Source organism: Mastomys coucha, unplaced genomic scaffold (assembly GCF_008632895.1).
Source record: "Mastomys coucha isolate ucsf_1 unplaced genomic scaffold, UCSF_Mcou_1 pScaffold5, whole genome shotgun sequence".
NCBI lineage: Eukaryota > Metazoa > Chordata > Mammalia > Rodentia > Muridae > Mastomys > Mastomys coucha.
The window spans coordinates 24,842,158-24,856,523 of record NW_022196911.1 but is presented as its reverse complement, the minus strand read 5'-3'; the positions used below and the strand labels follow the sequence as shown (position 1 = coordinate 24,856,523).

At 47.0% G+C, this 14,366-nt stretch overlaps 2 protein-coding genes across 16 annotated transcripts in view; one reads left to right on the top strand and one right to left on the bottom strand.

Annotated features, from left to right (window-relative positions):
- Positions 1-9,755, bottom strand: part of Ift140 (intraflagellar transport 140) — an 83,079-nt gene extending 73,324 nt beyond the window's left edge. For 2 of the 6 annotated variants that reach the window (XM_031352120.1, XM_031352124.1), the window contains exons 1-5: positions 8,974-9,617; positions 6,372-6,548; positions 4,462-4,683; positions 791-912; positions 515-657 (exon numbers count right to left, since the gene is read on the bottom strand). In XM_031352120.1, coding sequence (XP_031207980.1) covers positions 515-657; positions 791-912; positions 4,462-4,683; positions 6,372-6,518 — 634 coding nt within the window. In that variant the 5' untranslated portion in view covers positions 6,519-6,548; positions 8,974-9,617. The other 4 variants (XM_031352121.1, XM_031352123.1, XM_031352122.1 and 1 more) reach the window with 4 other exon arrangements.
- A 207-nt stretch (positions 9,756-9,962) lies between these two features.
- Positions 9,963-14,366, top strand: part of Cramp1 (cramped chromatin regulator homolog 1) — a 53,745-nt gene continuing 49,341 nt past the window's right edge. The window contains exons 1-2 of one of the 10 annotated variants that reach the window (XM_031352134.1): positions 9,963-10,194; positions 11,778-12,115. In XM_031352134.1, coding sequence (XP_031207994.1) covers positions 11,779-12,115 — 337 coding nt within the window. In that variant the 5' untranslated portion in view covers positions 9,963-10,194; position 11,778. The other 9 variants (XM_031352132.1, XM_031352136.1, XM_031352133.1 and 6 more) reach the window with 9 other exon arrangements.

The window sequence follows — 14,366 nt, the reverse complement described above, 5'->3', positions numbered from 1 at the left end:
AAAAAAAAAAAAAAAAAAAAAAAAAAAAAGAACAAACGCACCCCTGCCCCACCAAATGAAACCAAAACCAATGGAAAAAACAAAACAAAACAAAAATGAATTAACAAACCAATCAACCAAACAAAAATCCTAAACACTTCCTCATGAGCTGGGCATAGTTGGTGTAAGTTTGCAGTCCCAACATTTAGGAGATTTGGCAGGAGGAAGGTCATAAATTAGAGGCAAGCCCATGCTACATAGTAAGACCCTATCTCAAAACAAAGCAAAAACCCAAACAAAACTAAACTTCTTTAGGAAAAGCCTTCAACACAAATTAAGATGGCCTGTCCTCATGCCTGCTAGGGCAAAGCACAGCAGCACCTAAGCAGGAGAGCATCTTGGGGGGCCCAGCACCCAAAGATCATGCACTGTAGTCTGCCTTCCTTTTACACAGCAGCACTGCTGTCAGCCTAAAACCCTAACCATGCCTCCCTCACATTCTCTCATTTCTACAATTACATCCCAAGCTGCTCACCATCCATGAGACTGACGAAGAAAGACAGCCCCTCTTGAGACCCGGTCTTTAGGAAACTTCCAAAGCTGCTTTTTCTCCAGTTAAACATGTCCAGGGCTTTCTCATCCCCACTTACTGCTGCCTTTGCCAACTGAACCAGATCCCTGAGAGTAAAGAATATAGCAGTCAGGATTCCCAGAATGACTTTGGGTTGGGTCCACATGGGTCAAGAGCCATACACCCTACCCCCAGGAAGAAGTGAGACATACACCAAACCACATGTGGCTTCATACTTACTCCCCAGGAGGGGGGAGCCGAAAGATGCAATGGGTAAGTGGTTTCCCGTATTCGTGTTTCAAGAGTGGTGTTCCCTGTACTCGGCCTCGCTGGTCCAATCTCCACAAGAGCAGGACCCCAAGCTGCAAGAGGCCAACAACATGCGTGAGGAACACTTCCCTACAGAAAGCTTCCTACTTGGAGGTGAACAGATATGGAGAAGCAAAACACTAGTGATGTTTCAGTTAAAAAAAATTACTGTACTATGTGTGCACTATCGAAATACTAAACTATTCAAAAGTATTTATGGAATTACAACTGATATCTTCGGCCCCTCTACATTACTTCTAGAGATAGCAGTTGTTATGTGCTTAGAATAAACTGGTAATTGAGAACAGATTTTGATTTATAGGAAGATTACAAAGACAGTATAGAGTTCCTATATTTGACACCAGTTTCCCCTGCTACTAAACCATAAGGTACGTCCTTAGAATTAATGAGTTAGGTTTGGGGATATAGCTCAGCAATAGTGCTTTTCTCAGTGCACACAAGCCTCAAATTCGATCTCTAGCACTGCCATGAACATCAAAGAGAGCACTCGCACAGAATTAATGAGCTAATATTTATATTACCACCAACTAAGTTCACACTACTTCATTCAGAGCTCTTCAGTTACCTTTCATATCCCTTTTCTGTCCCAGGAATCCCTAGGATTCCACATGGCACTGAGTTGTCACATCTTTTTAGGCTCCTGTGGGCTGTGATTCCCTCGGGTATTCCTTGCTGGCTTATTTTTAAAGGGCTGCTCAGGTACATTGCTCCACTAGGATTTATGTGATATTTTCCCCATAACTGGATGAGGGTTATGGGTTTGTTGGAGAGGACCAGAGGGGCAGTTCCCTACTGGAAAGTCCTTACTATGAACACAATTCAAAACTGTGGATATTGATCTTGACACCCCATAGAGTAGCTTTTATACATTGTAAAATGAGTTTTTCCTTTTTTTTTTTATGTTGTATATATGAGAAAGAAGTATGCAGTGTGCATTTCTCACTTAAGGCGTGGGGGTTATTATATTCTATTTCTTTGCGATGGTTTGAATAAAAACAGCTCCCACAGACCCATGTGGAGGAGCACCCTTAGGCGTGGGCTTGTTGGAGGAACGGTGGCTTTGAGGTTTCAGAAGCTCAAGCCAGGCCTCGTGCCTCACTGTCTCTTCCTGCTGCCTGCTGCCTGGTATGTAGAGCTCTCAGCTCTCTCCAGCACAATGTCTACCTGCAGGCCGCCATGCTTCCTGCCCTGATAATGGACAAAACCTCTGAACTGTAAGCCAGTCCCAATTTAATGTTTCCTTTATAAGAGTTGTTATGGTCATGGTGTCTTTTCACAGCAACAGAACCCCAAGTAAGACATTTCTCATGGATGAAGTATCAACATAAATCATTTGGTCTGCTTCAGCATAAGAGATTTGTCTCTTTTCCATCATCTGTTTACTGATAAGAGTATGTTTATATCAGTATGAACATTTGAATATTTATTTTCTGCTTTGGCTATAATCTAAATGCAGTTTACTCTGTTGCTCAAACTCTCCCAGCTCTGATCACTGAGGGCATTTCCAGTTGTTCCCAGGCTTTTCCGTTTCCTTTTTTTTTTCTTCAACTTGGCTTTTACATGGGTTCTTATGATCTACTTTTTTTTTTTTTTTTTTTTTTTTTTTTTTTTTTTTTTCATTTTCCAAGACAAGGTTTTTCTGTGTAGCCCTGGCTTTCCTGGAGCTAGCTTGGCCTCTCCCTTCCAAGTAATTGATGATGCAAATCATGACCCTCACATTTACAGGGCAACAAGTTTATTTTCCCAGTCCAGACAAGAGAAATTTTAAATGGACTGCATATAGGGTAATAGTACTGTATCAGTGTCCAGTTCCCTGAATGTAATAGGTACGTGGTAGGAGAGGTAGATTTTAGGTGCTGGATGCCTATGTATTTAGGAATAAAGTATCATAGTATTTATGATGAATCTGCAAAATCTGCAAATATTCAGGAAAAAAGTGCACACAGGCAGAGAGAAGGTAGACATGTTAGCGTCAATAACTGGTGACATCTATGGGAAGGGTAGACAAGTATTCCTTGCAATGTGTGTGTGTGTGTGAGTATATGTATTTAGGCACTCAGGCTCTTCAGAGGACAGGAAGAGAAAATCAAGGTGAGGAGGTTCTGGAAAATTCTGCAGGCACTGTATGTTGTTCTCTAAGGCTTCTCTGGCACCATGTAGACATAGGCCTTGATATTTATAGAGTCCTTGATGAAGGTGTTGCTAAGCTTTATGTGTGCGTGTGTGTGGGGGGGGAAATCAATGAACTTGTGAGCTTTGTTTAAGTGTCCAGGAAAAAAAAATTGTCTCAGGGCCACATACATCTGTGAAATATCTAGAACTACTGTGTAGTTTCCTGGAGTTGCTCACTGGCTTTTCCCACTGCCTGCAGTTGGGGAAGGGGTGGTTTGAATGAGAATGGCTGGCATAAGCTTAGTCACCAGGGAATGAAACTGTATGAGAGGATTAGGATTAGGAGATGTGGCCTCCTTAAAGGAAATGGGTTGCTGGGGGTGGCCTCTGAGGTTTCAAAGGCCCACACCAGGCTTAGTGTATTTCTCTGCCTGCTGCCTGCAGATCAGGATTCGAAGATCGCAGCTACTGCTCCACAGACATGCCTGCCTCTCTCCCATCATGATGACCATAAGTGGCTCTAAAACTGCAAGCAAACTCCCAATTAATGTTTCATTTCATTTCAAGAGTCACCTTAGCCGTGTTGTCTCTTCACAGCAATAGAACACCAGCAAAGTCAGGGGCATCACCACCGTATGGCTAGGGCTACTAGTGATGAGAACCTGAACTGCTCTTTTAGCTTCTCGAAAAGTGTGTGGCTGAAGAAAGTGGAGAGATGGAGGGTGGGCTATTGACTGTGAGGTTTTTTCTCTCGATGTGACTTTTATAAGCTTTGGAAACATGCCACTATATTACCTTTAGTTAAGTGGACACATTGTGAGATTTCTGCTGTACAATTGTGAATCAAACCAGGGTTTCTCAGCTCTGGAAGGTCATGCTTGTCATAGAAAATGTCCAATGTATTGTGGAGCATTAGGCAGCATCACTAACCTCTGTCACAGGGCACGGGAGAGTCCTAAGTCTCTCATCACTGCAAAATTCGCCCAGGGTTAGGAGCCCGGACTTGGACAAACTAGACTCTGGGCTCCTAAAAATGTGTTCATGGAAGTGGGTGATTCTGGAGTGCTGCCAACAGGCTGGTCTCTGGGATACTCGCCCTATCTCCACAAATGCAATCCCCTAACATAGTCACTTAAAAATTATAGACATAGTTTTGCACATGATGGTATCTTTGAGTAAATATTTGAAATTTTGATTCAATTATAAAAAAGAAAAAGAACACATAAGATTGGGGAAGGAATAGCAACAGAGAAGGGATTGGAGGGGAGGGGTGGGGATAGACATGATCAGAACACATTATATGCATGCATGACATTCTCAGTCAATAAGAAATGAAAAGGAAAAAAAATCCGCAATTATGTCTGAAGAGATCAGCTGAACCTCAAAACCACACATTTGCTATAACTTGGTTTTTAGCATCTTTCACATGCATCCCATGTGCACGGCGGGGATGGGGATGGCATACTTACCTTATCTCCAGATACCAGGCAGCTCCCACTAGTACTCCAACTGAGGATGGCAATGTCAGTCGTATGTGGCAGGGGCACTGTGTGCTGCTCCTTGTCCTGCTTATTAAACATTATCACTTCTCCAGTTTCCCAGCCAATGGCCAGGATAAGCCTTGTTGGGTGCCAGCACAGTGAAGTGGCCTGGAAGGACCTCTCAATGTGGGTGTCAGGCACGGGCTCACCCTGTGTGCGACAAGAAGTAAAACCTCCCATTGTAGATAGTGGTACGTACATCAAGAAGCTGTCTAACACATAAAACCTGCATCAGTACAACATGCATGTGGACACTAGAGGCTAATGTGGCTACCTACCTTCCACCGTCATTCTCCACACTATTTTTAATTAGAAAATTATTGGGAGCTGAAGAGACTGTTTCAGCTCAGCACTTAAGAGTTCTTGCTGGGGCTAGAGAGATGGCTCAGCAGTTAAGAACACTGACTGCTCTGCCAGAAGTCCTGAGTTCAATTCCCAGCAACCACATGGTGGCTCACAGCCATCTGTAATGGAATTTGATGCCCTCTTCTGGTGTATATGAAGACAGTAACAGTGTACTCACATATATAAAATAAATAAATCTTAAAAAAAAAAAAACCAAAAAAAGAGTTCTTGCTGTTCTTCCAGAGGACCTGAGTTCGGTTGTCAACACCCATGTCAGATGGCTTGCAATCACTAACTCCAGCTCCAGTAACCTGATATCTTCTTCTAGCATCCAAGAGTCCTGGCACACATGTGTGCTCGCATACTCAAACAAAATAAATAAACATGGTTTAAAAGAGTAGTTATCATGTGTGTATGTGTATGCCAAGATAGGTGTAAAGATTAGAGGAAAACTTGAGAGAACTGGTTCTCCCCTTCCATCATGTGGATCCTGTAGATAGAACTTGGGGGGGCTGGAGAGATGGCTCATCGGGTAAGAGTACTGACTGCTCTTCTGAAGGTCCTGAGTTCAAATCCCAGAAACCACATGGTGGCTCACAACCATCCGTAATGAGATCTGATGCCCTCTTCTGGTGCGACTGAAGATAGCTACAGTGTACTTACATATAATAATAAATAATAAATAATTAAAAAAAAAAAACTTGGGTCATTGCGCTTGGCAATGGCTTCACTCATGAGCCATCTCATCAGCTCACCTGATTTTTGAGACAGACTCCCATTTGAATCTGGAGCTTACTGCCTCAGCTTTGGGTGGCCAGCAAAATCCAAATCTTTGGCCCTCATATCTGGCAGTTCTTGAACCTTCCATAGAGGTTCAAGAGCGTGCTTAGATCTGATCCCTGTGCTGTACATGCCTTCTCCAACTTGTCATGATTCATCTGATGAATATCTTCATCCGGTATTCTGGCCCCTATTTCTGTGAGAAAAAGAATTTCTACTTTTTTGAAGTCATCTAGTTTGTGGCAATTTGTTATAGCAGTCATAGGAAACTAGTGTAGTTTGAAAGGGTCAATGTGGGGCTAGAGAGATAGCTTAGCAGTTCAGAGCACTTACCAACCTTCCTAAGAACCTGGGTTTGGCTCCCAGTAACAATGTGATAGCTCACAACTATCTACAACTCTAGTCCCAGTGACCTACCCGATGCCTTCTTCTGACCTTGAAGACATGCATATACACAGGGTGCATACATACACATGCAGGCACAAGAATCATATACACAACATAAATAAGTCAAAGTAATTCAATGGGCCAACATAAAGAGTTGAAGAAGGCATGTATGTATGGCACAGGAGGTCAGATGTAAGCGTGCTCTTGAACATGTATGGCTGGGATACTAGGCTCTGATGCTTGGGAATGACTGCCTCCTGGTCTCCATGACTCAGGAGGAGAGCTAGGAGCTGCTGAAGCCAGTGTGGCTCCAGAAACTGACTCACTTGTTCAAGGTAGATGTCTACGTTGCCTCCAGAAGACGGGCTCACAGAAGCTACTGCCAGGAATGGCTGGGTGGGGTGCCAGGTGATGTGAGAGGGAGAGCTGGATGCATCTGGAGCTTTGATTCGGTGGTCAAAATACAGCGCCATGATGATACACAGACCTAGTCAAGTCAAGACCTGCAGGGAGGGAAAAACCAGCCCAGAGTGACTATGTAGAGAATTACAAAAGGGAAGCAAGCCTATAAAGACATGTAGCAGCATAAAAATGTTTCTTAAATGAATGCAGGCAAATTTATTTGTTAGAAATCTCTATTAAGGAGAAATATAAAATTAGAAGCAAGGCTTGAACTTGGAATGACCCACAGTGTGCTGGAAAAGAAATAAAATTCATTCCTATCAAAGAGAGAACTAAATGGAGAAAGTAGCAAGTACTGAAACGGGTTTCAAATAATTCTTTTTATTTATTATTTTATTTTTTAAAAAAGATTTATTTATTTATTTGTTATGTGTAAGTACACTGCAGCTGTCTTTAGACACTGCAGAAGAGGACATCAGATCTCATTATGGATGGTTGTGAGCCACCATGTGGTTGATGGGAACCTTTGAAAGAACAAGCAGTGCTCTTAACCACTGAGCCATCTCTCTAGCCCCCTCAAATAATTCTTGATCAATCTCATTTGATAAGCGTGTTTTCAATTTTGGCAGATACCTTCAAAGAAAACATTAAAACAAAATAAAAGTAAACTACCCATAAAAGAATATCTTTACAGAGAAAAACAACATTCAACTTCATGGAAACCAAAAGCCCAAGAATGTCTTTTTTTTTTTTTTTTTGGTTATTTCAAGACAGGGTTTCTCTGTGGAGCCCCGACTGTCCTGGACCTCACTCTGTAGACCAGGCTGGCCTCAAACTCAGAAATCCACCTGCCTCTGCCTCCCAAGCGCTGGGATTAAAAGCGTGCACCACCACTGCCCAGCCCAAGAATGGCTTGTAGCTATGACTTACAGGGAGTAGTGGACGGTCAGGATCAGAAAGCTGAACTGGAGAGGTGCTGCACTGAATTTGTTACATGGGCTTGAAAGATGGCTCTGTGGTTAAGAGAGTCTTCCGGATGATGTGAGTTCAGTTCCCAGCACTCACATCAGGCAGCTCAGAGCTGAAAAGTTATTAAGAGAGCTGCAGGTCCTCTGGGATCTGATGCCACACTGGCCTCTGCAGCCTGTACACACACACATTAAACTTAGCCAAATATGGTGACACAAGCTTTCGATCCCAGCGTATAAGAAGTAGAGATCCCTATGTGTTTGAGGCAAATATGACCACTACAGTGAGTTCTAGGCAGCCAAGAATACACAGTGAGACCTTGTCTCAAATTAAGAAAAAAAATATTTTTTCTAAAAAAGGGCTACATGACAGCTTCAGCATGTCCATTTTTATACAATGTTCTAATTGTTCATTTTCTCTTTCACTTGTGCTTAAGTTTTTTTATTGTTCATTTGCTTTTGGGTTTTTGTTTCATTTTGGGTTTTTTTTGTTTTTAGATGTTTTGTTTGTTTGTTTTTTGAGATAGGGTTTCTCTGCATAGCCCTGGCTGTCCTGGAACTCACTCTGCAGACCAGGTTGGCCTTGAACTCAGAAATCTGCCTGCCTCTGCCTCCCAAGTGCTGGGATTAAAGGTGCTCACCACCACTGCCCAGCTGCTTTGTTTTTTCTAGGCAGGATTTCTCTGTGTAGCCCTGGCTGTCCTAGAACTTGCTCTGTAGACCAGGCTGGCCTCAAATGCACAAAGATCTGCCTGCTTCTGCCTCCCAAGTGCTGGGGTTAAACGTATGAGGCACTTCTGAGCAAATCACTTAAGTTTAAAATGAGAATTAAAAAGTTATTAACAAATAATTGAAGCTATTAAGTAAACTTTATGAGGCAGATGCTCACAATAAAATAGTTATTTGAAAACCTTTTAATGGCCTTGTTCAGGAACAAGTTTCAAGTATGTAGGCCATAAAACAAGAAAAGGGAATTTTCACTTTTTCCAGTCAATTGATCCTCATTTTTATTTATCATTTCCAGAGTAAGTGCCTCCATCATGCCAACTCTTAGGAAATCTGGTTAAATTCATTATGCCCAAGGGGTCATTCTAACAAGTAGGCTTAAAGACAAGTAACTCCTCTCACAGCCTCCTCTTGTTCTCAGGAACAAGAGGATGGGATCTAAAGTAGCCTTTCGGGGTAGATCATTATCTAAAGTCTAGCTCTCTGGGCCAGAATAAGGTCATTAGCTGCATCATGTAGACATTCATGAAGGGCTGTGTAGTTCAAGGCGGTCCAGTCAGGTCATGCTATCCTTATAAGCCACCCAATGATTAATCAAGCAGAGGATTTTGGCTTTCTTGTCTTCCCCCGACTTCATAATAAATGCATCCAGGGGAACTCACACCGCAACTCACAAGTCCAGAAGGGGGCTCTAGGACCGTGCAGAGACAGTACTCGTGAAGCCAGCCCAGAGAGAGGAATCGAGAGGGTCCTGGCAGGTCATCTCTAGGCCCCAGGCCGATCCTACCCCGCCCCGAGCCACCCCCCACTCCAGCCCCAGACCCCTTTGCACCTCAGGTATAGGAATCTAACTTCGCCAGATTCCCTGTGCCTCCGTGTTGCCGGGACAACGCCGCTAAAGAAAGCGGAAGCAGTCGAGAGACAGCCGCGCCTCCGATGCCTCGGCGGAAAGAGCCGAAGACAGTCGGTACCTCCCGGCACAGCTCTGAGTCTCAGGCCCGCCTTAGGACCAGTTTGGGTTTTCTGCTGATGGGTGGGCCAGAACTATTTGCTACTCAGGGCAAGCTGCGCCAAGGCTCCTGATACTCTTCTCCTCGCGGAGCTTAGCTGCATCGCCTCGGATGGGAGGGCGCGGCTCGAGAGCTTCTCTGGGACGTTCTGAGTACCGGACGCCGCCCCGGAGTGTGGCGCGTTGAGGCCTCGGGAGACTGCTGCAAGCGGTCCTCAGCAGAACCTTGCAGCAGGTAGGCACAGGGTTCCCAGAGTTAGCCAACGGCGGGTGTCGCTGGAGAGCAGGCGCAGTAGCACGGTCCACGCCAACCAGCCAAGGGGATGACCAGAGACGGGGACCTCTTGCGAACTGGGATACTCTTTTTCAAACGCCACATGCATAGGCATTTGAGTTTTTAGAAACACATCCTCATCGCTTCGAATAGGAAAAGTGTTAGTGGACTACGCTACGACATAGTTATGGTCCTAAACCTGTTTTCGAAGTGCACAGTCGCCACCCGAGTTCGCGCGCGCTTCAAGACGCCCCGCCTAGGCGGTGATTTCTTCTCACGCATCCGTCAACATAGTCTCAACCAATCACAACCACCACGCCGATCCTATTGGCTGTCGGTTCGCCAATCGGAAGAGACGCACGACCCGCAAGGGCGCGAGGTTGCCGTCACAACACGCCCCACGTTGCGGGCCCGCCCCTGTACGCCGTGCGGGCGCGCGCACGTAACGCCCGCTGACCAATGGCAGCCTAGCTGGTTGGGCGCGCCCGCAGAAAAGCTGGACGTGCTCGTCTCTTTTGCGGGACGTTCGCCCCGCCCCGCTCCGGCGCCGACTTCAGGTCCCCGGCGGCCGCCGTAGCCGGAACTGTTTAGAGCGCGGCGTCCCGGGTGTGGGAGGGCTTGTGGCGGCAGCCCTGGCGCCGTCAGCCCTGTTAGCCGCGCGCCAGTCCACGGAGAGGATTTGCGAAGGGAACAGTGCTCGGTGACCGCGCCTGACACCCGACCACCAGCCCGGCGTCGCGGCTTCGCCGCAGCCGGAGCTGCCCGGCCCGGTCAGTTCTGTGGAGGCCCGGGATCCGGGAGCCAGGCTGCCGGGAAGCGTGGATGAAAAAGGTGACCGCAGGCTGCACTCGGGAGCCTCCGGGATTCACGGAGGGGCCGCGATATTCGCGAGCTGCGCCGCGTGCAGCCGGCGGTCAGCTCCTCAGGAAGGTGCGAGCTTCTCCCACCCGAAATGGGACAAAGGGTGTGGAGCCGGGAGGAGGCCCGCAGTGCCCGCACCTCCCACGGTCAGGAAGTGACGGGTTTCGGTGACGGACTCCTATGGAGGCCACCGCCGCTGGGGAACGACCGGAATGCGCCTGGGGACACGGCCGGGCGCGCCGGCGAGGGGGTCCTGTTGGACTGATGCATTTCACTTGCTGCCATTGGCAGTGCTGGTTCTGGGGATGGGTTTCACTCCTTACCATAGTGACAGGGTTCTGGGAACTGTGGTGAGGGGGTTTAGAAGGGAATAGATTCGAAGAGGAGAAGTCTTTTGCCATAAAATCATTTAGCGTGGGTTTGTGCCTTGTGTGGTTCTGTGCCAGAGTTTTCTTAAGGTAGTATTTGAAAGATCAGTGCCGAGCTGGAAAACTGCACACCATTTTTGGCAACACCATTTTATGGCGTTACTTCGAGTTATACAACCTGATCTTTACCTTCAGTCTGGTGTTTTTGTTTTTGTTTTTTGTCATTGATACCTTGCTCTGTGTGGTTTTCTTATTAAGTAGAATGTTTTCAACAGTTATGTTGGACCTAGCGTCTCCTGAAGAACGCAGTGTTTCTCTGTCCTGCTTCATCACCTACACAGCCTGTGCTTAAGATGTTGGAATGTACCTGAACTAAAGTTTATTCTGAGTATAACTTCTGGCTACAGACAATTATTATTTTGTTTATCGATACCTTATGACAGTGGTAGAAGTTAGAGCAAGAATGTTGTTGTTTCCAGAATTGTTTACATAGTTTAGTTCCGATTCTTGAAATCAGACTGGAACACAACAGTGTTTGCTGTCACTTTTCCGGTGTTCCCTAACCTGCTCCATGCAACAGGCTTTGTTCAATGAGTGGTGCAGTCGGTCCATCTCTCATCTCCCGCCTGGGAAGGTTTCCGGAGTGCAGAGCCTCTTTTTTGCATGCCAGCTTTGGAGGGAGCGGCGGTTTTGGCCCATGGAGCACTGGGGGCTCCGAGGGCAGCGCGGGCCGTTGCAAGAGGCAGGTGCGCGGCTCGATCGCGCGCATCTCAGGAGCAGAGGGGAGGCCAGGGGCCAAGGGCGGTGCGGGGAGCGAGGCGGGCTCAAGCTGGGGGCCATGAGCTGCGGCTCCTTGGGGTAGGTGGCGGCGGGACATCGGGACTCAAGGCGCAGAGGCCAAGTCATGCTGCTGTGCCTTCCGCAGCTCCGGGCTGTGTTGGTCTACCTGGGTTGGGGGTATCCAAGGGCGGGGCGGGGTCCCGGTCCGGTCGGGCTCAGCACTGTGCGGGCCCTCCGGCGGGCGGCGGGCGGCGCTGGAACAAACAACGGCCGCCATGTTGGGAGGCCGGCGGTAAACTTCTGCCCGCCGCCCGCCTCACCGCTCCTCGTCTCTCTCGCCGCAGGATGACAGTGAAGTTGGGCGACGCTGGCAGCGGGGAGGAAGGGCTCAAGAAGCTGGGCAAGCGGACGGCCGATGAGGAGTCGCTGGACGGAGAGGGGCCCGGCGGCGCGGACGCGGCGGACAGCAGCAGCACAAAGAGGGACGGGCAGACCCCTCGGGCTGCCGGAGCCCCTGCTCCACCCAGAGGGCTGCCGACCCCGTCCCCACCGCAGGGCAGCCCCCAGGACCAGCACCATTTCCTAAGGTCCAGCGTGCGACCACAGAGCAAGAGGCCCAGGAAGGACGCACCCTGTGCTGTGGGCAGTGGTGGTGCCAGTGGTTCCGGGCCGCGAGGAAAAGGTAGGGACCCTATCCTGTGGCCTCTGACAAGACCTCCTCGGGTGGCACTTGCAGGGGCACATGCCCCTTCCACTCCTTCGAGGCTGTTGCTTTCCTTTTTATATTAATATACAGGGCAGTGATTGTCCTTTCACTGGGCAAGAGACATAGATTCCCAAAGGGTCCCTGATGGTATTTTAGGGATGGCCATTTTAAATTACGCACAATAGCTCAAGTATAGGCAGAGAAAGTTCCTGCTCTATCTCCACTCCTCAAGTAGTGGGAACCAAACAAAGGAACTGGCTTTTGTAGTTGATGGGCTGGGGAGGCTGTTGATGGGATGACGGGCTGGCTTTGGCTTATTGTGTTCCTGACTTGAAAGTATGAAGAACAGAGAAATGGGACACTTAGAGTTTCAACTGAGGTATATTTGGTGACCCAGAAAGGATCTCCACTTGCTGGAATCAGTGGTGACCTATCGGGGCAGCCCACAGAACTGTCTTGTGTTGAGACTAACTGCTTTCCTGAAGCCTCTCACTAAAGGGAAAATAAAAAGTGTGCCAGTGGGTTCATGCATGCCTTTTGTCTGCTTATGTCTTCATATTTCAGCATCTTGGTTTTACCTATGCAGGCAGTTTGCCCTTACGTTCTTTTCAGACCAAGTTTGCCCTCCCGTACCCCCACCCCCACCCCCACCTTTCTGTAAAGACAAATCTGCAGGTAGCTTAGGCTGGCCCGGAATTGACTAAGGCCTTGAGCTCATAGCTTTTCTGCCTCAGTTTCCTGAGTGCTAATATTACATGCCAAAACTGATATAGTTGGCTTACATAACACTTTAAAAAAACAAAAACAAATGGGACATCAATTTTCAGTGATAGCCAGGCATGAAGACACACCTTTAATCCAAGCACTTGGGAGGCAGAGGCAGAGGCAGGCAGATCTCTGTGAGTATAAGGCCAGCCTGGGTTGCATAGCAAGGTCTTGACCAGCCAGGGCTCCATTGTGAGACTCTGCATTTAAAAAACAAAACCTAAAATACTTATTTATAGCAGCACTTGACCTATCACAGTTTATTTTTAATTTCTTTGGGAATATTGATTTAAATTACCAAGATGATTCTGGTAGTTTTAAAAATATTTGAATAGCCAGTAGAGAACCTGTATTGAGGGTCTGACACAGATGTGTCCTATTAAATTCACTCTCTCTCATCTTGATCTGGAGGGCCTCATCCAGACTCATGGCATTACCAAAAGAATTCTGAAGTGAGAATGCCAATTTAAAGATGTAAGTATGTTTCTAAAACAAAAAAGTCACCTCATAAGTTTATTTTGGTATTAGGAAAACATGAGTTTATAAAACTTGATTGTTTTGCAAAATCACTTTTCACTAGAGGATACAAGTATGCTGAAGCTTCTTGGGTCTGTGCTAAGCTCTGACATCTACAGTGATGGTGGTGGTGGTGTTTCAGGAGGGCTGCATGTACACTTCTGCTGCTGCCTCACCTGCCATGTCCTTGCCCACTCAGTTCTGTGTTCATTCAGATTTGCATTTCTGTCCAAGATGTACCCACTTAAGGAAAAAGGAACCGTTGCAGTTGTTGATGCCTCTTGAAGTTTTGCTGCTGGGAAAAAATCTGTCCCTGTAAGCACACCAACTTACCAGGAACTCTTGGTGCATAGCAGGGTTCTAGGGCAGGGGTTCAGTGGGAAGTGATGACGGGGGTTTGGTTTAGTTTGCACAAGTAGAAGAGGTTCCCGGTTAACTTCTCCCTTAGATCATTGGTGCTTCTGGTTCTGATTGTTGTCCACTATGTGGCTATAGTAAAGTAAGCTATCCTAGTGCTTCTAGGAGGGCAGTGAGAGTCTGTTTCCTCTGGCAGCTTCTTTGGCAGTACCTGCCTTCCTGCTAAGTTCTCTAGTAGCTGCCATCCACTCATGTGCTGCACAGGCCATTCAGATACATTTCACCATGCTCTAGACATCCCCAGGCTGGCTTTGGAGAAACTTGTGCTCAGTCATCAATCACCTTCGTCCACTGCCTGGAGAGATCAGATGTGACCACATGCCTAAGCACATTGTGTAGCCAACCCTCAGAAATGGCTCTCTAGAGGAACATTTCTGCCAAAACACTGGAATTCTCCACTTTGGCTGGCCAGTATAGGTCAGTAAGAAGTGAGGTGTACCTGCATTTTCAGTTGAGACTTGGAAAAAACCATGATTAGCATATGTGAAGGAAGCTCACAGCTGGGGCCTAGGCAGTTTCTTTGCTGGTT